General features: G+C 39.1%; 1 protein-coding gene across 4 annotated transcripts in view; it reads right to left on the bottom strand.

Moving 5' to 3' along the window:
* DCBLD2 (discoidin, CUB and LCCL domain containing 2) overlaps positions 1-25,383 on the bottom strand; it is a 121,298-nt gene extending 95,915 nt beyond the window's left edge. Inside the window, exons 1-2 of one of the 4 annotated variants that reach the window (XM_073804350.1) lie at positions 24,813-25,383; positions 6,677-6,904 (exon numbers count right to left, since the gene is read on the bottom strand). In XM_073804350.1, the coding sequence (XP_073660451.1) occupies positions 6,677-6,904; positions 24,813-25,032 (448 nt within the window). In that variant the 5' untranslated portion in view covers positions 25,033-25,383. Of the gene's footprint in view, positions 1-4,332; positions 4,600-6,676; positions 6,905-24,411; positions 24,562-24,812 lie in introns of those variants that run through there. The other 3 variants (XM_019922686.3, XM_073804348.1, XM_073804349.1) reach the window with 3 other exon arrangements.
* Between the last annotated feature and the right edge of the window lie 685 nt (positions 25,384-26,068).

Genomic DNA, 26,068 nt, shown 5'->3' with positions numbered 1-26,068 from the left:
GGACTATCTTTATGAACTGATGTGGAATGATTTCCAGGATACATTATTAAGTGGGAGAAAAACAAAGTAGGAAAGAATATCAATAGTATATTAGGGTTTTTTTATAAGAAGGGGAAATAAAATCTAAATATATCATTTGTATAAAAAAGGAAGTAGAAAAGATAAAACAGACTAATACAACTGGTTAGCTACAGGGGGTGGGTGGAGATGGGGTGGAAAGGACAGAAAATATGGAGTGAAGTAAGAAGGACTGTCACTCATCTAAGTATATCTTTTTGTACAGTTCTAACTTTGAGAACCATGTAAATGTTTCACATTCTCAACAAAATAAAAAGAAAACTAACTAGAGAAAAAGCCTACAATGGAATATGAACAGAAGTCAATGAACCAAACCGTACTACAAATGGATAATAACATAACCACACTGGAGGGCAGGAGGTGGTGGGGGAAATCTAGCCCAGGCAGTACTGAACACAGTATTTAGATTAAAGGTCCTCAGGTTAAGACTAAGCAAGTATGGATTCTAGGTAGCAGGCTTCTTTGATTTAGAAGCATGGATTAGTAATTCTGAAACTATTTTCTGTGTATTATAGCACTAAACAAATAAGTGAACTAAGTACATATACTGTAGACAACAGGAGCTAGATACCTCACTGTCAGAGAAGTGATTACCAGTATGAAAAGGGAAGGAACAGAATGAACCTGGATTAGGATTAAAGGTATCAGTATGAACTCATGCTTTTTAATCAATATAGGTAGATAAATATAAAAAGATATAATGTGCATACCTGTATATACTTAAGTACATATATACATATATTTATCTACTAAATCTATCTGCTAATAGGGCATGGCAGCCAACTGGCCTGAAGTTACAGACTAGATATTGATTTCTAATACCATTTTCCACTAAAAAGAAACAGGATTCCTTGAAGAAATGGATGATTTCAGGGTTGAGACAGGACAAGTACAAGACAAATCTAGAAAATCCTGTGCCAGACCAGAAGGAAGTACTTAAAAAATGATGAGGACATCACAAAAGGAGACAGGAGCTAGTCTGAAGAGGCTCTCAATGGAAATTTGGGACAATTTGAGAATCAAAACAAATGATAGTAAAGGATGATAAACAACGGACTAACACAAGAATCCATGAGTCCACACTGGTACAAACAAATAAATAGGAGAGAAGGAAAAGCTCATTTTTTCAGTAGGGAAGAAAAACCTAATCAACATAAAAGGAATGATGACATAAGAAAACCACCGTTGACAATTATCATAATAACAACTGATTCAGAAAAGAATCATTAATGGAGTATTCACATCATTTCAAAGAGTCTCCCCACGATATGCATATTGATTGTGAAGGGAAACATAGCTACAGTGTAGAAATCTGGGAGATATCACCTTAGCCAATAGATCAAAGTTAACATCACCAGTAATGAGACAAATCAAAATTGTGAGCCTCCTGATCGGAAGTACTGAGAACACATCTGTGGCATTCCTGCTAAAGTCTGTAACCTGAATCTAATCATGAGGAAACATCAGACAATCCAAATTAAGAAATATCCTACAAAATAACTGGCCTATCTATTTCAAAAATGTCAACATAACAATACACAAGGAGTGACCAAGGAACTGTCCACTCCTTTCATCTCCAAAGTAATGGAGACTAAGAAGATGTGACAACTGAATGCAATACATAATCTGAGAATTTCTTTTGCTATAAAGGACATTATTTGTACAACTGGAGAAATTTCAGCAGCTCCTGTAGCTCAGTCCTACATCAATGTTAATTTCCTTAATTGTGATAACTGTTTTGTGGTCATGTAAAGAGAATGTCCTAGTTTTTAGGAAATAAACACAATATACAGGGGTAAAGGAACATCATGCTTGAAAGTACTCTCAGTTTAGAAAAAGAGTGTATGCTTGTGGGGGAAAGGGATAAGGCAAATGTGATAAAATGGTAACATTTGGAAAATCTGGGTGAAATGTTTATGGAAATTATCCCATTTTTGCAACTTCTCTATTAAGTCTAAAATTATGTCAAAATAGGCAGTTCCCTGGTGGCCTAGTGGTCAGGATTCTGGGGTTTTAACTGTCATAGCCCGGGTTCAATCCCTGGTCGGGGAACTGAGATCCCGCAAGCCGTCACATGGTCAAAAAAAAAAAAAAAAGTATGCCAAAATAAATAGCTAAAAGGAAAAAGTTAATGTTTATTAGAAAGTTGCTATTTTCAACAGTTTGCAGTAAGGAGACCATGTAGTAAAAGATTAAGGAGTAATAGCTGGTATCTATTACTCTATAGCCTAGTGGTTGAGATTATGGACTTTGCTATTAGCCGGACCTTAGTTCAAGTCCCAATTCTGCTTATATGACTTTGGGCGAGTTGCTTACCTTCTCTGATCTTCTATTTATCTGTTTTATGGGAATGATGTACAGGATTCTTGTAGGATTCAATGGAATCAAGTGTGTCAAGGGCTTACAGTAAAAGACACCAATTCTGGAGCCAGACTGCTTAGGTTTGAATCCCACTTAGCAATTTGCTAGCTATGTGACCTTGGGGAAGTTATTCAACCTCTCTGTGCCTCAGTTCCCTCATCAGTAATAAATGGGGGTGATAAAAGTATCTATCTCAAGGGTTCTTGTGAGGACTAAATAAGTTAATTGATAAAAGTAATTTGAATAGTACCTGGCACATAGCAAGCACTGCATGCATGGTAGTTATTTTCACGATTAGCCTGAGCCTCTACAGAGTAGGAATTCAAAAAATATTAGCAATCATTATCATCATTAAATACCTAATATTATCATCACTATAGCTTTTTCAAGAGGTTTGGTGGTAAAGAGAAAGAAAATTTATTTTTTCTCTTAAACTAGGAAGACCTAAGCATATTAGAGAGAAAGGGGACAAACAATACAGAAAGAGAAACTTTTCTGAAAACACAAGAGACACGGAATCATTTACCAGATGAAGCCCTGAGGACCTCAGTTTCCCTCTTTGTAAATGTCACCTGAAGATTTAAGAGACAACTTTAAAAGGTACTTTGATGAAGGTGTAAGACAGAATGTATATCTTTAAATATAACTTTGAACACACGGACACATTTACATTTCTTCTACAGGATGCATTTTCCTTTAATAGCTATTAGGTTTTAAAATATTTAGCTTCTCTTTTAGAGATCCATTCACAATATCCCTCATCCCAAAAAAAGTTCAATTAAAATGGAAATTTTAAGCAAAATCTAGGAAGAAAATATATACAATAGAGTGGGAAAAGGTTACACATAAGCAAAGATTTTTCTTTTTAATATGGTTTTAAATTTCATTTTTGGACTAGTTATCAACAATATCCATCAGGGAAATGATGCTAGCAGATGTCTATGGACCAATATGAAAAGATGTCTAAATATTAAAAGAGAAAAAAACAAGTTGCAAAATAGTTTGGAGATATATATTTATATATGTACAGAAAAAGTTAAGATTAATAATGAATGATTTTACTTTAATTTTCATTTTTACAGAGCAACCACTATGTCTCAGACACCAGGGATTAAAGAATAATCAAAATGGAAAAGTAAAATTCAAGGCACAATGGAATTTTCTCATTCCAATACAATCTGCCTAAAAAAGGGACAGACCTAGAGAGCCAATCTTTACTCTATCATTAAACACATCCTGCTTGTCAGTGAAATGAGTACGACTACACTAATTTCACAAAGATTTCTGGACAGTCTAGCTATTTAGAAAGTTGTTATATAAAATCATAATAAACTCATATATTTAAATAATATTACACATTATTGCCCAATCCAAAAAAAATAGAAAATAACTGTCCAAAAGTGCTGTATCAGTTAAAACACATTCTAATGAATTTATGATTTAAAAAGTGATTCCTTGAGAAATCATTCTTCCTTTCATTTTCTTTTCTTGATTATTTCACAATACCATCTCTCAGGGGAGGAAAGTCCCTAAAATTAACACCTATAGAGAAAAAAACCAAAAATCTAAGCTTTATACCAAAATAGGAAACTTTTTTATAGGAAAATGCAGCTCATTTGAACCTGCTTCTGTTCAGAAGAGACCCTGAGAAAAGACAATATAGAAAAAAGAGGATTCTTTTTTTTTTTTTTTTTTTTTGCGGTACGTGGGCCTCTCCCGTTGCGGAGCACAGGCTCCGGGTGCGCAAGCTCAGCGGCCATGGCTCACGGGCCCAGCTGCTCCGCGGCATGTGGGACCTTCCCGGACCGGGGCACGAACCCGTGTCCCCTGCATCGGCAGGTGGACTCTCAACCACTGCACCAAGAGGGAAGCCCGAAAAAGAGGATTCTTTACCATAATCACTGGAATCTTGATGCCCAATGTATTTGTTTCTATTCTGTAATTCCTGGCACATCGACTTTAACCAGAACAGTTATTCTTGAATGACCTTTATTTCTCTGCGATGTCAGGAAAGTTACTTTTCTACCACTAACCACAAACTGCTCCCCAAATGGAGGACCAGTGGATATACGGTAGGTGGTGGGGGGAGGAGCAGAACTAAAGCTCAACAGGAACCATCATCACTCCGTCCCCTTGACCTTTCTACAGCTTTCCATTCACCTGTATGAAGAGAGAATAAGGAAAAACAAAACCAATGGAAATAAGGGAGAGCTGAGTAGTGGACACCCACTACGCCCCAAGCACTGCAAAATATTATTTCATTTAATCTTCCTACAGTACTGATGATGACTTTGAAGTCTGGGCTGATGACTTGTAGAAAGAATTTTACCAAGTAAGTCCTGGAGCTATGATGAGAACCCAGTGAGTGATTTAAAACCTGTGCTCAATTTTTTTCCCGTGCCACTCTTCCTGCCTAGCAACATGACACTACTTATTGTCCAAATACATAATCCTATGGTTTTCCTCTTTAACAAAAAGCACTTTCAATATGGAAATTTTCAAAACTACATCAAAGTAGAGAGATGTACTCCCATGTGCCCATGGCTCAGCTTCACCTGTGTGCCATTCTGGTTTCACCTGCCCTCTTCCTACCATTTTTTCTCTGAAATATTTAAAAACAAATCAGAGACGTTTTGTTTGAACTTCAAAGGGTCTCTAACAAATCAGATATTGAATACACAAAATATAACATTACCACAGAATTTGAGATTCTGCTTTTCTCAAAAATGTCCTCTCTCAGTCAGTTAGTTTGAATCAAGACCTAAACAAGGTCACAAGGTCCACACACTACTTTTGGAAGATGTATCTCTAAATGAACGACAGTTCCCTCGACCTCCTCCCCTTTAGATATAAGTGGCATTTTTTTAAAAAGGAGTCTTTATAGTTGATAAAGTGTGTTTCTCTAGCTCCTTTATTTCATGTAAACTGCTAGAGGCATGATCAGATTGTGGTTCACTTTTTGTATTATTGTTTCAAGACTGCTGAGGTGGTACCATTTACTCCCTATTGCATCTACTCAGGAGGCACTTAATATGCAACTGTCTTCTATCAGTCTTATAGTAACAGTGTTTTCTAGATCCTCAGGCGATTCGAGTTTCTAAAAGCTTATCCGAGACCATATATTTGTGGCAATATGCACGTGGTGATCAAGCACCCAGGTTAATCAAGAGTTGATTGGGAGACAACAGAGGTTATCAATCAGCAGCCAGGTAAGCAGGCCAGGAATTGTTCCTCTCATAGATAAGAGGCCAAAAAGTGGAGAAGAGATGAATGGTTTGACTAGAGACAGAGAGGAGGCCAGAAGATGAACATGATGCTTAAAGAACAAGATAGTGGGCTCCAATTACAGTTCTGAAAGACATGTTACACACCTGTATCAATAAGTCTTTCCAAATAAACTCACAGAGAATTTTAGAGTTCTTTATGTTATAATGTTATTTCACCAAGACAGCCTTACAAATTTTGCTATGTTTCCTGCTTCAGAGAAAGGTGCTGATCTCTAAGCCAAAGGTTCTCAACTTGACCTCAAAGTATATTCTCCTGGGTAGCTTTAAAAATACTGAGGTGTGGATCCCACCGAATAAATTCTGATTGAACTGCTCTAGAATGGGGACAGGTATATAGTATTATTTAAAAGTCTTCCCAAGTGACTCTAATATGCAGCCATAATTGAGAACCAGCTGCTCTTAGCTAAGAATAAAGACAACAGCAGCTAATATTTACTAAGCATATATTATATGTCAGGTACAGTTCTAAGCACTTTACATGTACTAGTTCATGCCCTATTTTACAAGTGAGGAAACAGAGATAAGGTAACTTGCCCGAGGTCACACAGCAAGCTAATAGCAGAAGTATTTAATATCAGGAAGTTTGGATCCAAAACCCATGCTCTTAATTACCATGATATACTGACTCCTAAGCATGAATTATACTTACATTCTTTAACTGCAAGTAAAATGGTCAAAGAAAAACAAAATGAACAAAAAAAGATAATTAACTTCCTCCTCCTCAGAAGCAGTAGAGTGGCATCTTGTTGCAAATGTACCAACACAGGCTTATTAGAAAAGTGAATAAACAGATAAGAATCTTCTCTCCCCAAAAGAAGATTCAACTTTGAGATTTCCACACATTTCAATAATTTCCCACATATCCTATACAGCATAGTTATTCAATGTTAAGTATCAAACACTGCTTCAGTTTTAAAACTTGGGGCAATGACGTATTGAAAATTTCCTACCTATTTCGGTTCTGCTAACTCCAATTCCATTATAAATTCTCAAGTAATTAAAGTGACAAGAATCAGAATCTTCAATGTCAAAGTCACCAAATTTGATGCGCACTCGCTCTCCCATCTTTACACGGATCTCCCATTCGCAAACAGTGCTGTTAGGATAGGTCTGTGGGTAGTTTATGGACGTCAGGGTTCCACTTTCAGGGCCTAGTACAGTATGTCCACATCCATCACCTTTAAAAAAAAAAAGTTAAAAGGACGATAAATTATTCTTTACATCTTTGACTTACACTACAAATAATCAGGATTTTTTGTGAAGATTTTAAAATATGTATGACGTCAGATATTTTGTACCACCAATACATTCCTTACACAAGATAAAACAGACAACATAGTTCTTAGTAGGTCTACTCACAGGAGCCAGGAGAAGCCAGGTTAGGTTAAAATAATCAATGATTACTGGTATAATTTATGAGTTCAAAGAACTTTCCAATCAAAATAAATAGAAGTAAACATAACTTAGCAATAATTATATATGTCATAATAAATCCAGTCTTTAAAAGAGTATCAATTCATAGTAATTGTTCAAAATAAATGTCAACTATAAAAATAAATGTATATGATCAGCTTCATCTATTTAGTTACAAATAGCACAAACCCCTTCAAAAATCCCTGTGAGAAGTCAAATGATTTCTAAAAACACTTAAACTATACTAAAGATCATGCAGATTTCTGACCATATTACACGATGTAAGGCATTCCTTCTTGAAGGCATTAAAGCAATATTTCATAGTTTAATTTTATGTTCTACTGAAATTTGACTTTTCAGTTGTCCCTCCCCAAAAGCCTCATTTTCCCCTATAGAATGACAACAAAAAAACGGTTTATTAGACTTATTAAAGATTAGTAAAATGACCTTCATATCTTGGTAGCAGCATTATTTGCTCCAGAAATTTCTTCAGCAACTGAATATGGAAACAGTTAACACATTGTTTGTAAAAATCAAATATCTGCATTCTTCCCTTTATCATAAAATTTGTTATTTTACTGAGCGCCTGGAAGGAGGCGTTAATACTGATTAAGAAGTTTTAGCTGCTGCTCCAATTGCACTGCTTAGCATTCCTAACGACGGGATTCAAATGGATGTCTTTTTAATAGGAAAATGAATACATCCTTTCAAAATAATAGTATTTTCTCTTTCAAATGAGCTATTTATAATCACCTTTTGGAAGAGTTCAGAACTTAAAACAAAGAAAACTATATTAGAAGTGACACTTCTGAGTTTTAACCTCAATATGGATACAGATGGGTGTAACAGAATTTTATACTGATTTTTTATTTTTAAGAACAGCGTAGTGCTAATATCATTTACTAGAACAGATGAAAGCTTTAAAAGCCTATGAATAAGAATACAGTATCTACAAGTAGTAGTTGCAAAATAAATGTTTATTAATTGAATGAATAAGGAAACTGTACATTAACCTATGAAAAAGTTATCTCAAACTAGTCTCAAAACTAGCTTTAAGGAAGGAACAACAACTCTGTACCTAGATTCTGATGACAATACTTCATATCTTTTGCTGATAAAGAAATTTTATTGCCAAATCCACACTAGTACTGTTACTTAGTCTGCTTTCACAGGTCAACCAGCAATCTGGCTTCTTAAACAAATCTCTCTCACATAAAGCTTAGCTTTTAACCAACATTAAACTTCACCTATCTTCTACACTTGCCTTCACTCCACACACAAGAACTAGGCATAGCAGTTCAATAACATCATAATACAAAAAGCCACCATTAAATAAACCTGTGAGTTTTTGTGTGACACAGCCACTGATCTTTTGCAAATATAAAACTTAGAATGTTATACAACTCAGAGGAAAAGTAAAATAACCACAAATTTCCCCTGAAACTACCATGAAAATACCTTCAATATCTCTATTGGATATTATCTAAATTAAAAACATAAGGATGTAAAAACCTCCCTTGTGAAAATAAATGAATTGTAATATAAAAAACTTTTGAATAATCATTAACATTTTTCCTTAGAGAAAAAGACAACCATCCTAAGACAGATCTTCTAAAAATATGAAACTAGTCAAAAATGTTCTGCTACTACTGAAAAGATGAAAACGAGCTTTCTGGAAGTGTTTCAATCTTTAAAAAGTAGCCCTGAATAAATGAAGTAACTCAAACTATAAATGTATTTTCTTTAGTAAGTATGAAACTAAGGCAGCTTCTTAAGTGATTAGAAGTGTTGATGGATTTCAGAAAGCCAAGAATATTGCTATTAACAGCTGAAGTCAGGACTTAGTAATGGCAGATTGTCGCATTTAATGTATTCCCCACAGGCTATTATTTAACTTAAAGTTGTCATGTTAAAATGAATTTTACAAAAAGATCACAAGCAGAGTGTTAGGAGCAATTCTTAAATATCTTTATGCTCATATTTATGTTTGATTCTCAATAAATGCACAAAATGTTTTCTGCCATTTCCTCCATACAGCACAGTTCCTACAAAAGCTAACAAAATAAATACTAACTGATGAAAAACAGGACTTTTGCATGCATGGTGATGAAGAAAACAATTAAAATGGAGCTGTCTTTTTTCAGCATCTTGTGTAGGGGGAGGGTATGAACAGTCCACAAGTAACGTGCCAAGAATGTTCTAAAATATGTGATGGAGTTCAGAGCTTCCTCCTCTCGCAAACAAGACGATACGCACCAGAAACTAAAGTTAAAAGAAAGTCTCAAATCTACTGCAATGCACAAATTTGAATGTTCCATATTTCCAAGACTATTTGATAAGTGTAACCTGACTAGATAAATAGCTTAAGCTGGCCTGGCCAAATACCTACTGCTATGAAGTATATGTTTTGAATATTACAGTTGGAAAGGGACACTAGGCCAGCAGTTTTCAAATGTTTTTCTCTGTTATTCCAAAGTAAGAAATGTATTTTACACCTTGATTCAATAGTGTCTTAAATATATCTTCCTGACCCACTAAAGGGTCCCCACCTGTGCAATGAACAACACTGTACTAGGCATCCAAAGGTGACAATGTTGAATTCTCAAATCAGAAAAAGATCTTGTCCTCACTTTTACCCCCAAATTAGAACATGTGCTTCCAGTTTATTTTTACAGTTCTTAAAAGCGAAGCCTATTCTACACCAAAATACTTAAAATAGGACAAAATATTTAAAAGTAACACTAAAATCTAGAAAATATTATCAACAAATCACCTAATATACTGAGAGCAGGGTTTCTCAAATGTGCGTGGAGGACACTGGAACAATTCTGGGGTGGGGGGGTGCCACAGGCATCTAGTGGGTAGAGGTCAGGAATGCTGCTGAAGTATCTTACAATGCACACGACAGCTCCCCAGAGTAAAGGGTGATGGATCCTAAAAGTCAAATAGTGTGGAGGTTGAGACGGGCTGACGTAGAGCAAAGGCTAGGATCTCCAACAGAAGATCTGGGTTTAGTTCTTTTTCCTTTGGCTCAAAGGGTAATGCTGTTGTACTTGCTGAGGGTACAACCCAGGGAACAGTTTTCCCCACAAGGTCAAAGAAGTAAACAGAATGCTTTATTTTTCTTTAAGTTAAAGGGAAAAAAAGGTCCTTCTTATTAGTCTACAGCCCTCAAGTATTTTTCTTGGTCAGGGGCCCTCATTTAACATTGGGGTTTGAAAAAGGATGGTAATAGGGTCAGGAAGTAAGTCTCCAGATTTTCTGCTAAGCTTTGTAACTGGAAAGAATAATAATCTGTGATCAGGCTAATACCACCTACTATTACTCATTTTTACAAGGCAGAATTGACAAAGAGAGTGTAACCACTACTGGAAAAATAATTTTCAAAATGGGTATTGTAGGACCAATCCATACACTCACTCTCACCAACACCACCACATCGACAACTCTTTCTCCTTCTCCAACTCCATCATCACCACCATCACTGTCAGCTTCTTCTTCTCCTCCCCTGCCCCCCGCCCGCCGCCGCCGCAGATGGTCTCCACCAGACTGTAACTGACCATAAGGGATAGAAGCCTGTAAATGTAATTTTTGAATTTTAATTTTATTTCAGTGGAGAAAAAACACTGGAATTTGATCTCACTGTCCCGTTGTTTGGCTGCAGATTTATCTAGGGGATTACTCATAGAACATGTGTTCGCTTCCTCTGAAGACTGTCAGGTCAGATGTGTTAAGCCAGATACAAATTTTGATACTGTTCCAGGAAAATAGCTGAGTAATTTTTTTAAACTACTTTTCCCTAGAGAAAACACAAAGAACATTAATTTAAATAATAATGAATTAATACAACAAAGAACACATGCTTATTTTAGGTTGCTTTCTAAACTTCAAACCAAGTGTGTTTTTTTGGATAAGTATGTGCTCATGATGCTGATTTTATGCGACTCTCCAGCTAACCCCATATTTTAGTCACATTACTATTAAAAATAATATAAGTTATCTTAATTATTTAATTTTATTAACATGAACACTGTATGACTTCTAAAAATACTTTCTTTAACAAGAACAAAGACAAAAGCAGGAAGCTTGCACAAATATTCCAAAAATGTAGAGCAATGTAACTTTCATTACAATTCTTAGAAACTAGGAAAGGTTTATACTTTTCCAATAAGCTTTCAAGGATTTTCGTCACTGTGAACAGGTGAGTTTGACTATATACTTCCTCTAAATAAGTGTCATTCTGTCACATCTTGTAACACATCTGTGCGATCTTATAATAAACTGAAAATAAGGCATTTAGAGAGTAGAAAAGTGTTCAGAAGAATAACTTGCAAGCGTTAACAAGGATATCCTATTTCATTTGACTACAGTGAAGATTTTTAATCTCTTATTTAGCACTACGAATTTTTAGAGTAAAAAGTACTATACCAGTCCTGTTACTTTAAGATTTTAAAGTTGCATCACAACAATCTCGAAAAGATAATTCAAGGTCCTATTTTAATTCACTCATTTTTTTTAATACTGCCTAAGATGGATATGCACTGAGAGCCTAAAGAGGGTTACTGTGGCAATTTAAAGGAAAAGAAATAGCTCTCAGCTCAAGCTTTTTTAAGCCCACACTCATCTCTGCATGTGTGATAATTTACAAAACTGAATCACATGAAGGAATGTGAGATGTATAAATCCTCTCCGATCCCCACCAAGCACACACTCTACATAGTACATAATGGTTAAGCAAATTGGTTCTGGAGTCACTTGATGAATTTGAATGCCCTACCTACCACTCACTGTGACCTTGAGAAGGTTGTTTACTGATGCTAAAGCTGAGTTTTGTAAAATGGGTACACTAACATCTCAAACCACAGAGGGTAAGAATTTAAAGAGATACTGTATGAAAACACCTACTATCAAGGGCCTAACCCATACTAATGTGCTCAATAAATGTTTGAGGGTAATTATGGTCATAAAAGACCAGAAAGGCTTTTGCTCATCACATGTAGGTCCGGTGCGTTTGGCCACAACCTAGCTAAGGTATCAGAACAATGGCTCATTACTTTAGAAGATTTATATCAGCTTTAAAGCTTCAAGTACAGTGTCTTGTGAAAAGTGTAAATCATGAGAAAGTAATTCTCACTAATCTTCTCCCCAGTGACCTCTACTTCACTTCGGTAACTCATGAAACCACAACCTAGACTGTTTTTGCCATTACCGGAGATTACTCCCACCTGTGAAATCTCAGCAACTTTAATGTCTCACTCTTTCGGTCAGTCTCCTGACCCTTCTGCTCTCTTATACCCACTGCACACTTTCTGTGAACTTCTCTCTTTTCTCCCCATCGACTATCTTGCCCTAGCCTCATTTCTTTCCCTACCCAGCCTGGACCTCATGTCCAGTGTGTGAACTACACTCTTCCTGGTACCTTCACTTCCTTGCCACTATGTCCTTCTTGAGGATCTGCCTGGCAAGCCCTCCACCCTGGATCATATGAACTCTCTTTGCCCAGGAGCTGAGCACTACTGGGAAAAAAATCACACAATCCAGGGAATAGTTGTCATTAGAGTAATAGGTTCTGATCTCAGATGGGCACTGAAAGCCACTCGGCATTCTCTTACTCAGTGGTTCTCAAAATTTATTCAACATTAGAACCACCTAAGGGCTATTTAACGTAAAGGTTCTCAGGCCCCATCTCTGTCTCCATAGATTCTAATAAATATGTCAGAAACATTACCTGAAACTTGGAAATAGGTTAAAAAATAAAAGTGAACAGCAGATCCTTTAAATGTCATAGAGGCCAAACCTAGGGCAAAATACTTAATTGGATTTGTTGTTTATCATTGATTAAAGGTCCCAGTCTTGGCTACACATAAACTTGTAGACTGTTGTCTTGTAGAGATGCATATAATTTCTGTATAGTTGAAAAAAATAATCCCACATGTTAGAGTTTATGGCCCTATTGGCCATTAAACAGTTTTAGCCATCCAATCTAGCAATCACAGCCTAAAACTACCTATAAACACCTAGTTTCTCAAATATTCTTTGGACATGTTTCAACTTCTTACTGGTTCCTTCATTAATTAATGAGTTGAATAAAATCTTTGACATGTGTTAATTTTATATTTGCATGACATGTATAATTTTGCCTTTTTTTTGCAAATTATATACTGGAAAGTAGCTCTGCAGTGGAGCCTAGGAAGGATCTGCACTTTAACAAATTTCAAAAACTAAGAGCAACAACAACCAAAAAAAAAAACACACAAAAAAATCTTTCTCCAGCCAGTGTTCCCCAACATCTACCACTTTCTTTCTCACTTTTTTTTTTCTTTTACAGAGAGATTTTTTTCAGTTCTCTACATTCGATGTCTTACTTCTTTGCTTCCCGTTCTAGGCTCAAAATACTGCAATTCAGCTTCCAAAGGGTTGTGGTTGGATTGTACTCTCCCCGCCCCCCCCCCGCCCACCTCCATCCCAACAACCAAATTATATGTTCCTAATTGCTGGTACCTGTGAATGTAACCTTATTTGGAAACAGGGTCTTAGCAGATGTGATCAATTTAAAATGAGGCCATACTGGATTAGGACAGACCCTAATCCAATGTCTGGTGTCCTTATAAAAAGAGGAAAATCTAGACACGGATACAGACACAGGGAAAATACCACATAACTACAGAGGCAGAGACTGGAATGATGCAAAGGGATTCCAAAGACTGCAATTGCCAGAAACTAGGAAGGGGTAAGGAAGGACCCTGGTCTAGAGCCTTCAGAGAGACTGCATTGCCCTGCCAATACCCTACTTTCAGAATTTTAGCCTGCAGAACTATAAGACAATACATTTCTGTTGTCTGAAGCCATCTAAATTTGTGGCAATCTGTTACGGCAGCCCTAGGAAAGGCAGACCTACCTCTCCAATGTACTCTTCACTAAAGCGGTCTGTTTCTGAGCTGCCAAAAGTCAATACTTTCCCATCTTTATCATTTGTGACCTTTCTACAGCATGTGGCATCGCTGTCCCTTCCTTCCCTCCCATCTTCCTTCCTTATCTTTCCTCCCTCCTTTTTAAAACTCTTCTTCCCCATCTTAGTTCTTCTTTTGACTCTCTAATTGCAACTTCTCCAGCACCTTAGCTGACTTATCTTCCAACTACTGACTGCTGATGCTGCTGTTCTCCAGAGCTCCTTCCCTGCCCTCTGTGCTGCCTGGGCCATCTCCCCACCCTACAACTTCAGCTACCACAGAAAGGGAGAATGCTCCGTAGTCTCCAGCCTTTCCCCTAACCCTCAAACGTGTCATCTACTTCTGTACTGAGCTCCTCTGCTCAGAAATTCCACAGCACTTCAAACTCAACGTGCCCCAAGCATTCAGGGAACATCCTCCATGTGCCAAGCACTGAACCAGGTGCTAGGAACAAGAGAAATGACAGACAAGGCCCCTGTCCTTACAGAGTTTACAGAATAGTACGACAGACGTAGTAAATAATTTCAGGGACGATGAGTGTTGCAGGGAAGTAATGGATATGACAGGGTGTGTGTCTGTGCGCGCGTGCGTGTGCGTACGTGCGTGTGTAGGATAAATAACAGTTAACTAGGCAGGAATACTGGTGGAAGAGGGAGGTGGAAAGCAGGGAGAAGAGGATTCCAGAAAGAAAAAAACCCCAGCATTTTTAAATGACCTTTGCTCTCTCAAATTTAACTGGTCATTAAGTTTTATACATTGTTTCCTTAATATCTCTAAATTTCGTCCCTCTTAAGGAGTGCAGGCCCTTGTAATAGTTCTCTGACAGGTTTCCCCACTTCCTTTCTTTGCTCTAATCCACTGCCCACACTCCTGCCAGTTTCTTAAACACCAATTGGGTCACGTAGGTCCCTTATTTAAAAATCCTTCAACTGTTCTTCACCGGTGATACAATAAAACCTCAAACTCTTCAGCAAGGATACAAAGTCCATAATAATCTGTCGCTGGACTCCCTTTCCCATCTCATCTCTTGACTCTTCCCACAACCTCTCTGCTCCAGCTCTGGAACTGTGGGTGACTCCCTCTATGCTCCACGCTCTCTCTCCTCCGCCACTGCACGTGCTACTCTGCTCTGCAGAGAATAAGGTCCTTCCTCCTCATATCCACCTGGCAAATACCTACTCAACGTTGTCTCTTTTGGGAAACCTTTCTGAAAGCCCTGGTCTCTCTCTCCCTTTCCATCATCGAAGTCTCTTTACTGTACCGAATATGCTTAATTATGCATACTTATGTCGCTTTGCCACACCAGCTGTAAAGCTCTGTCACAGACAGGCAATGCATTCTGTTCGCCTTGGTAGCCGCAGACATAGAAATAGGGCCTACCAGCCTCTTAACACATGTTGCTGAATTTAGAAAATAATTAACCCAAACAAGCCAGTGGTAGGCACTTGGTAGGTAAGTGATAACAGTAGAAAAGTACATATAGGCTTGGGAATCAGACAGACTTTCCGATTTAAATTCTAGCTATGCCAACTTTTGAGATGATCCTGGCACTTAACCTCTAAATCCTCAGCTATACATGGGAATAATACCACCCATCTCCCAAGGTAATTGTGAGGGTTTGGTAATAACTTATCTAAAAAGCACTGGATTCTATAAATGTGAACACTCTCTTTAAAGATGATGCCTCTATGTATCTAGTACCCCACTTTCCTTCTGGGAACTACTCTGCAGTTTGCAACAGTTTTCATATGACCTCATGCCCCCTGGTTAGTTGACTGGTTCAAGGGTGGGTACTGACTCACACTGGGCCAACGTGAGGCCAACTTGCCCTGCACTCATTTTTGGACCTTGTATGTTAGGGAAACCCCAGAATCTCTCCAGTGTTGAAGCTACAAGCCTTGAGGATTGCCAGCAGCCATTATTTGTTCCATGCAGAGAAAGCAAGACTGTAACAAGACAGAATTAAGCTGAGTTCTTGGTGTCTGAGGTCCAGCTGCATCCCTGCTTTTCCCTGGGCTTAGGTTGGCTCAGTTCTTAGGAAGATTCCACAAGTTACCTCAGAATGGTCCCAATACTTTTCCTTTCTACTTTAAGCAGATTTAATTTTCTGTTCCCTATAACCTCACTAACCAAAACACTCTTCCTCCACCCATGCAACAGAATGTCTGTCTCATATCCAGACCTATAAAGTTAGCATCTAGGACAAAAAGAGTAACCAGAAACAGGGCATACCAAGAAGAAAGGGATAAACCATGAACCTGAAAATGATCTGAGGGTGGAGAGCAAAGAAAGCTAAAATCTATCAACAGGTAGGAAGTTGGAGAGAGAAAGTAGAGGTCAAAAGGGAGGGGACAAAACCAGTATTACGGTCTGGGTGGGTTGGAGGCCAGGAAAGGACATATGTGAACAATCACGCCCTGCTGTCACAAGCCTCCACTGTGTGGTCTGACCCCTCTCACTAAGTAAGCTAAGGGTGAACTTTCCTACACAATAAGTGGGATGGGGAGAAGGGGCAGAAGGATGGAGAAGCACTGGATCTCAGTAGAAAGCAAACACTTGAAAATGGAAATTTTAACTGTAGAATAGGGAAAGAGAAACAAAATTTTCATTCACACGTTGTTTCACTCATTGAACCAAAATTTATCAACTACCCAACAGATTTGATCGCAGCCCTCATACATTCTAGAGAGGTGAGTTATACATTTCAAAACATTGAGAGTGACATGCCTAGTATTTAAATCCAAGTATGTCTGACTCCAATATCTCCATACTTTCAAAGTCCACCCACGTAAAAAATAGTGAAGACAAAGAAAGCTCTCAGGTTTAAAAGAAAAAAAAGAATCTCACAGTTTAAGTGACAGTTTCAGAAGAGCAGAAGCTAGACTGCGAGGGAATCATCATTAACAAATATCTTTTGCATGCTGGACACTAAGAAAATGTACAGCACAGATGTAGTCTACTTGTCAGAAAGTTGGTCATTGAAAAAAGCAGAGATATAAGGTACCTGGAAAGCAACGAGTTGACAGATGTATATACAAGCCAGTGGCATCCTGAGCATGTTTCCAGGTACAAGGTAAGAAGCACCACAGAAGTTTAAATTATACTAAAACACAACTTATATTCCCTGATGAAGCAGTGTTTTGGATAAGGTGTAAGAGATGATTTCAGGAAGAAGAAAAGGCAAGGCAGGAGGCAAAGTTTTACTGTGCTGAGCAGAAATCCCCACGTGAGGGTTGATTAGTCATCCTTATTGAGGCAGATCTAGTCACAAAGGCCACATGCCTTTCTCCTGCAACCTTAAGCTGTCCAGAACCAGAGAAAGAGGACAGTGGGGACTGGCACATGGGCCAGGTTTGGGATCTGTCAAGGACGAGGGGAAAAGCATCAATGAGATGACTAACCTGGGCTGAGACAAGTGAACCTAGAGATGGACTGGGTAGAAGCAGAGGTACCTAAGGATGATGTCATTGCTAACATCACAGGTACAAACTCTTCAGTCTGCCCCACAAGGAAAGTTCTCCACAGTCTTGTCCCCACTGACCTTTTCAGCCTGCTTCTCATTACTTTCCTGACACCAAATTATTGTAGCTACCTGAATGTTATCCAGGAATTTCGGCTGGCAAAGAAAAAGGAGGCAGGCAACTACTAGAACCAAAACTAGGGGGACTTTTATAAGGCTGGAGGTGGCTATTCAAATCAGAATCTGAAAGAGAGGGCAAAGGAGTGCACCCCACTTGCTGACACTGACTTAGGCTAGCACAGTTCTTAAAGACCACCTATTTGACAGGGGAGCACAGCAGTGTTTTTAAGTAGAAACCATGGCTCTGTTCAGAGTTGCAGTTGAAGGAGGACTCCTCTCATTACAAAAGCAAAGGGGTCTAGCTCCTGGGAAGAGGGAGGCTGGGAAAACACTGCACAGAATGTTAGGCCCTGTGCAAGTAGGTTAAGGTTCAAGAAAGGGTTCTATTTTCATGGAACTGAGAATCCCAGGCTCTGATTGCTGACTGAGGGAATCAGACAAAGGACAACAGTGTGAAGGGCATGCAGGTGCCCAGAGACTAACTCCAAATAATGTGCTTCGGGCAGCAGATTCACTGCAGAAATGAGCTCTAAATTCTTTTTTTTTTTTTTTTGGCACCGCCGAGTAGCTTGTGAGATCTTAGCTCCCGACCAGGGACTGAACCCGGGCCCTCAGTAGTGAAAGTGCCAGATTCTAACCACTGGACCATCAGGGATTTCCCCTAAATTCATATTTTTGAATGATGGACATCATGATAAGTATTAGAAATAAGAAAATGAATAAAACTCTCTGCCAGAAACAAATATTTAATGTACATTGTGATTAATGACTGAACAGAAAAAACAGGAAATTACTATTGGAGATGAGTGTGTGTGGTGACAGAGAACTCTTCCTAGAGGGTATGATACCCAAGAAGGGTTTTGAAGGATGATAAGGAGGTTACCAAGCACACAAGGAAAGGGGCTCTTTCTCTTCAAGTGGAGAAAATGACACATGTAAAGAGATCAGTATCAGGAACAAGGCAAAACAGGATGAAATTATATATTAGAGGAATAAAAATCTCAGTCTTATACCTGAGCTGTATACAAAGGGTGAGGGATGCTGGCATGAGATTAAGTCAGAGAGAAAGGGAGGGGCCAGACTCTGAAAAAATTACATATATAATATGCAAAGGAGTTTGGATTGTATCTTATAAAGGGGCTGCTGGCCACACTATGGAAGTATTAACATAGCTCCAAGAGGGCAGTACCCCAGTGCACAGAACCCTGGTCCTTAGAAAGCAACCATATTTGCCCAAACATGGGGCAAGTGTGCAGGGTATTGGGCTCAAGGAGGAAGCAATGGGCCAGGACCAGAGGCTGAGGCATGCTACTCATTGCAGCAAGGATGGCTTTGACACTCACATGCTTTCCTGACTCCCTGCTGTTCTGATGCTGTGATCTTAACTCCTGAAATATCTGCCATCCCTGTGAACTAGAAACCTACCAGTCCTAAAAGCTTACCTGCTTAAAATCATTTTATCAGCAAGGTTTTTTCCTACTTCCCAGGTATTGTGAACTCTCTCTCCCTTACAAACTCGCAGCACTGTGCAACTTCCCTTGGTTATTTATCCATATACTCCAACATGAAGATAATTATTTCCCCAACTAGCCTGTAGGACCTCTGAAGACAATGACAATATTTTACTCTATCGTAACTGTCTCAGGACTCTATTGACCAATGTGCACACATCCCTAGGAGCGTATAGTTGGTACTCTTCCATGCTGAGAGTTTTTAATGAGAGAATGATAAAGAGTACCAGCATCTTCTTTCTTATCCCAAGCAATTAAGTTTGCACACTTAAACTGCAAACTCACATGCACTGTACTCCACAAAGGAAAGGAACTCCTGGCCTACTCTCCTTAGAAAGCAGTTGAGGGAGCTTGCATCTGCGGTCTTCCCCATGATTCAAGCAGCTAACCAAAGTTCTTCTTTCAACTACATATCCTTTAGAGTGCAGGTGGACCTAGTAGGTGATGTTCTGGCAACGTTTTAAGATCACCCCATTACACCATCTGCTTCAGTGGACACTGGCATTCATTAAATTCTAGTTTATTTGAATATCTGTATTTTTTGTCCTCATGGGAGTATATTGATTTAATCCACATAAGGACCTGGAAAATTAGCATTATGTGTTTCTAAACTAATACTTTGAACTGACATACTTTCTCAAAGGTCCTATCCTGAATGAAGAATTTAATCAAATAAAGAAAATAATGTAATAGCAGTTCTAAACAATATAATAATTACTTCACAAATAATGAATGTCCTGTGAAAAATTTTTAGATTTTGAAATTTTTGTCTTGCTGTATTTTCAAAGTATGCTTCTGTGTGCTAAATCAGCCTACAAATTAATTTTAACATGATATGTCTACAGAACTTAACACCACACTATTAAAATTACAACCACATAAGATTATGTAGGTATGTGAATATGCACTAGAAAGGAAGACAAAAATTATAAATGGATAGATAAGGGGGTAGGACTGTAGATAATTATTAGTTAAGTTTTTGGTTTTGAGTAATTGTTATATAATTGTTATCTGTACAATATTTTTAAAATAAATAAAGTGCTAAGGCCATAAGGTTGTTATAAAGTAAACTGAATCCATGAGCAACACAAGAAAAACTGCCAAGCTGTCTCACTTCATATTTCAACAATCACATTTAGCAAATATCACTATTTACATTTAGCAAATATCACTATCTCTACAAAGCTTTTCCTGATCCTTATAATTTTATGTCATCATTCCACATCTTTCCAACTAGTCAAGAAGTGCCAAGTGGAAACTACTTGCATGCATTCAATTCATACCCAGTATTACCACCTGAGCTTTCACACCCCAGGTTCATTTTGTAAAGTATAGTCCTAAATTTAAAATCTAACTCTATGTAAATCTAGCCTTTCCTCATCATACTATCTGATTCTTTCTTTTTGGAAATTAATTAATTCATTTGTGTTTTAGTTCTGGTACTTTAACTCATACCCATTTCACTATTTTAAGTTTTTTTTTTTTAATGTTGGTCTTCTAGAATGAAGCTTAGATGTTCAAATAGAACTATTAACTATTTCCAGAGGGAAATAAAGTTTTCTCTCTGCTGATAACATTGGGAAATCCACCTAAAAATCATTAACATGTAATTTTACAATTAATTTTTCATTTACAAGTTTTTAAAATGTGGATTTAAAATCTGATCATTAACACATATGGAATACGTGCTATATTTCTAACTTTCACTATGTAAAATTAATCAGAAATATAGCAGAAAAAGGATGCTCTGATTTTTGCCTCTGAACAGTAAGTACATATAAGAGCCCTAATGTTTTATCAGACCTAAAAAAAGATAATGGAAAATTCTAAATTAACAATGTCAATATTACTAATAATCACAAACGTTCTTTGCAGAGGGACATGTTCTTCATTTCTGACAATTCACAAATAGTGTTCAAAAACTATTTCCCCACATCACAAGCAAATAAAGGCACTACTTGACAGACTGTATATTTTTTTCACACATTAGTTCAAATATCATTGTGAAATTGAATGATTCTTTTTAAGAAAGAAACTGATTTGTTTGATAGATAAATTAGCCAACAAAAATCACTACCTTCACAAACATTTCATGTTAATAGGAATAAAGTCAGTCTCAATGGATTTTTAAAATTAATCCCTCTGATATTTTACCACATTCAAATAATACTCGAACCCAGAAGGTAGGCAAACCCTCCATGACACAAATGAGGAAGCTGAACTCCTAAGATGAGGTGACACAAATTCCTACAGTCATAATGTAAACCAGAGACTTAAATTCATTCACAGTAGACCCTCAACTTCCTACTAAGTTAATTTATTACGGTAGCAAATAGACAATCAGCATAATAAGTTCCACAAATTTAAGTTTTTTAGAAAGACATACATTCTACTGGAAAAAATGCTTTCAATAAAAAAGAAAAAGACTTTGAAGGTAAATTTAATATCAAACTTAGAACTCAAAATACACAAATACAAGCCATGCCTAAAACACCATCATAGTTAAACAGATGTGAATAAACAGAATTTATACATATATTAATGAAATAAGGTTGGTTAAAATACATCTCTGTTGTGAAAGGTTGACAAGTTTTCAGACCAATGATAAATTTTATTCTGGGCCAAATAAAAAGAAAAAACACTTGGTCAGCAGAAAATCTGCTGAGGAATAGCTATGTATGTACGGCATTAATTGGAATGAGTGTAGTATCTTCTGCTACTTCAAAATGATGTCTGAAAGATTAAAAAAAAATCCTGAAGCACAGTTCTACCTCAGCATACACGTTCAATGCATTTCTACCTAGGCTGGCTAAGGGAAAAAAGAAATCTATATATCACAAAACATTCTTTCACAGCTTATTTTTTATTGTGACTATATGTAAATTGCAGAACATCTGGAAAAGCATAAAGAAATTATCTACAACTCTATCATCAAAAGACAACTGTTATCTTTTTTTAAAATTATATCCTTCCAGACTTCTTACCAAGACTTCTTATAAAGGAGAGTAAAAACTCCAGCTTGTAACTTAACATTACAATATTGCAGACATTCCCATTATTAAAAATTCTATAGGCTTTTTAAAGCACTGCTTCTCATTTTGAAATCTGACTTCTTTTTAGGTTATGTGAAGAATCCCAGTGGACCCTAAAGCACATCTGTTAGACTAGTAACACTGACTGCAGTTCCACCACAGACCTCATCAGGGTTCTTTGGGTAAGAAATATAATTTTTAAAAATTAGGGAATTCAAATCCCATACGATTCCTGAGTTTTCAGGCAATGTATACCTAAATGGCCCTTACTTTATCAATTTAGTAAGCTCAAGATTAACAATGATAGGGTCTTCCTTGGTGGTGCAGTGGTTAAGAATTCGCCTGCCAATGCAGGGGACACGGGTTCAAGCCCTGGTCCGGGAAGATCTCACATGCCGCGGAGCAACTAAGCCCGTGCGCCACAACTACTGAGCCTGCACTGTAGAGCCCACGAGCCACAACTACTGAGCCCACGTGTCACAACTACTGAGCCCACGTGTCACAACTACTGAAGCCCGCGCACCTAGAGCCCGTGCTCCACAACAAGAAAAGCCACCGCAATGAGAAGCCCGCGTACCGCAACTAAGAGTAGCCCCTGCTCGCCGCAACTAGAGAAAGCCTGCGTGCAGCAACAAATATCCAACGCAGCCAAAAATTTTTTAAAAATTAAAAAAAAAAGATTAACAATGATAATCAGTTATAGCTATTTGTACTTTACCCTTTTCAAAACTCCTGTGTACTAGCATTTCATTTTCATCAAGCTAGGAAATAGGTATATATTCTCTTATCACTGATGTAGAAAACTGAGGTACAAAGAAATTAAATGATTTTTAAAAATTTACCCAATAAACAGGTGGACTAGAAATCAGGTCTTTTAAATTACCAGCATCATTTCTATTTGTGTTCATCTACATTGATGTTTATATAACATGACACTGTGAAAGAGAACCATGTTAAAATGCTTTGGTAAAAACTGAAATTAAACTTAAAAAAATAAGGTAATGTTGCATGTTTAATTAGACCAGGTTTAAGAAATTCTAAAAGCAAGGCAATTATCTCATTTGGAGGGGAGACATTTAACTGGTTCTATACTGTTCAAAGATTATTTTTTAAACATGATACAAACAGTTTCAGATCTTGAAATAAGCAAAATGGTCAGAATATTCTGGTTATGTAGTTAGAGTTCTGTATCAAGGTACCTTATTTTTTGTGTGTCTTAGTTTCCTTATATTTGAAATGGAATAACAATACTTATCTCAGATGGCTGTGGTGAGGATTAAGTGAGTTAATAGACATAAATCACTTAGGGCTGTGCCTGCCACAAAGTAAGACCCAATCAATCAGTGTTAGCCATATATAAGCCTGTTTTGCTTTTTCTACTAGGAGAAAAATAGAAGCACAGGTTCTAAAACTTAAATGGAGGAAAGGATTTCACACTAATTTATTAAATGCTGATGTTCAAGAATTCGTTTAAGGAGATGATCTAACTGAAACCTGAATGCTGCCTAGATCTGAAAGAGGTCAGTTTACCAAATACATTTTTCCCATTTACATTTTATTTCCACATGCCTGTCAAAGTTTCAGCATCTTCACAATGACAGGCTTATGGCCATGATTCCATACTTTACTGAAAACCATGAGAGCAACATTAAGCTGGACTTAAATGTGGAGATCAACCAAAATCCAAAACCCAAAACCCAAAACCCTTCCCAGCGATAAGTAACAATACAATCTTTATCCCTCTCACTGCAATAAAATGCAGTGAAATGCAATGGAAAAACGTGTTCAATAACTGATGCCAAACTCTTTCAAAAATTGCTTTTCGCTGCCTGAAAAAAGTACTTAAAAGGGGGAGGAAATCAGCCTGGTATTCTCTTTCCATTATGAGTATTCAGTAAAGTTTTTTTTCAAGGATTGTTAACGGAAAAAAGTTTTGTCACTTTCTGTAAGGGCTTGCCCTTTTAACACGGAATGCTCCATTTGGGCAAGAGTACGCTGCTTTGGGTCCCAGACCCAGTGTCTGACCCAGGCAATCTAGACCACCATCCTGAATAGGCAGGGATTGCAAAGAGCATGTTCTAAATCCAACACTCAAAGATAACCAGAATAAACTTCATTCGATTTTGAACCTGAGCACATTGACAAAAGATGATAATTATCATCACTTGCCTTCAATGGATTTAAATGCTATTTAATTACCTTGCATTTCTACTCTGTCCATCCATCCATTTAGCTTAACATTAGGGGTCGCATCTCCAAAACTTCTTTTCCTCTCCAAGACTTTCCCCAGTAGAAGAATACAATACCCAAAAGGAGGGCTTCACAGCAAGGTCTCAATTCCCTCTTTTCAGAAAAATGAATGGGATTCCCCAAAAGTAAAGCCGCGCCAACTTGGGGGACAACAGACAGCCCATCTCATCAACTCAACCCAGCGAGTGCGGGGCCACGTCTGGCCACGCACCGAAGCGCACCGCACCTACCCCGCGCGTCTGCAGATTCATTAACGGCCCGGACACCCGGCGCCCAGGAGGCTCCCTCGACGCCCCCCCCCGCCCCCACCCGGGGCTCCGCGCGCCGCGCACTCCTCGGGAACCACTCACCTTGCTGGGCTCCGGCGTCCTCAAGCAGCAGGAGCAAGATAAGTAAGAGGAGGAGGAACAGAGGCATGGGGAAGGAGGAGGGGGAGGAGGAGTTGGAGCGGGGAGGGAGGGGGTAGGAGCGGGAGAGGGGGATCGCGGCCCGGGCGGGGGCGGCGGCCGCGGCCCGGACTAGGAAACGATGAGGGCTGTGCCCGGCTCTCACCACCGCCCGGCTCGCCATCGCGGCGGCCGGCAGTCCGCCTGCATAGTGCGGGCGCCCCGGGGCCGCGGCACCGGGCGAGGAGGCAAAGGCAGCGGCAGGAGAGTGAGAGGCAGCGCGCGCTTCGCCCCGCTCCGGGACCCCCTCCGCCCCTCACTCCGCGAAACCTCCTCCTCCTTCGTCCCTTCCCTCCGCTCCCCGCCCGGAGACCCCAGGCCGGAGCGCAAGGGAGGGGAGGGAAGGAAGTGGGGTGCTCGAGCCGCGGAGGGCAGCTGGGGGACGCGCCTCCCGCGCCGCGTTCCTCAACCCGACCCCTGCCCGCCGCGCTCGCCCCGGACTCCGGCTAGCTGGCAGGGCGGTCGCCCGCTCCCTCGCGCTCCCTCTCGCGCGCGCTGGCCACGCCTTCACAGCCCGCCACGGCCAATCCTCGGTCGGCTCTGGTCCGTCTCCCTCTGCGTCACCCAATCAACACGCTCTCTCCTCGGTCGACCCGTTAGCTCCGCGGCCCACTCCTCGAGCTCCACCGCCCCTCATCTCTCTCCTCCAATCACTGCGGCCTTGGGAAGCGTCCCACCCGCCCCCCCAATCCGGGTTCCGCCCCCAAACTCGGGCCCCCGGCAGCCCTCGCCCGGCCCGCGCTCCTGTTATTGTTGGGACCACAGCCCGAGCTGATCCGGCTGAGGCGGCTGCTTGCTCTGGTCAATGACTTCCGGGACTTCCCCCAGCTCGCTCTTCCCTGCTTCTCGGGCCCAGCTTGCCCATTGCTCCTCCCCCGCCGCACATCAGGCCACTGGAAGGGGTGGGAAACCGGGATCCTGGCTGGTTTCAGCTGGGAGCTGAGTCTAAGGGACTTTTTTTTTTCAATAGCAGAGCGTGTTTTTTTTATTAAAACTACAGCCAGTTGTTGCAGCAACTCCAGATACAGTGTTCAATTTTAAAAATATATGTATTTCCTGCTTCCTATGCCTTTTACTATATTTACTATTGGGGGGGACAAAAAAGTATATAACAAGATACATGCCCCTAAAGCAATTTAAACCTAACATCCTAACATGCA

The sequence above is a fragment of the Tursiops truncatus genome, chromosome 4 (genome assembly GCF_011762595.2).
Source record: "Tursiops truncatus isolate mTurTru1 chromosome 4, mTurTru1.mat.Y, whole genome shotgun sequence".
Classification (NCBI taxonomy): domain Eukaryota; kingdom Metazoa; phylum Chordata; class Mammalia; order Artiodactyla; family Delphinidae; genus Tursiops; species Tursiops truncatus.
The sequence above is the reverse complement of the archived record's forward strand: the minus strand, read 5'-3'. Positions and strand labels throughout refer to the sequence as shown.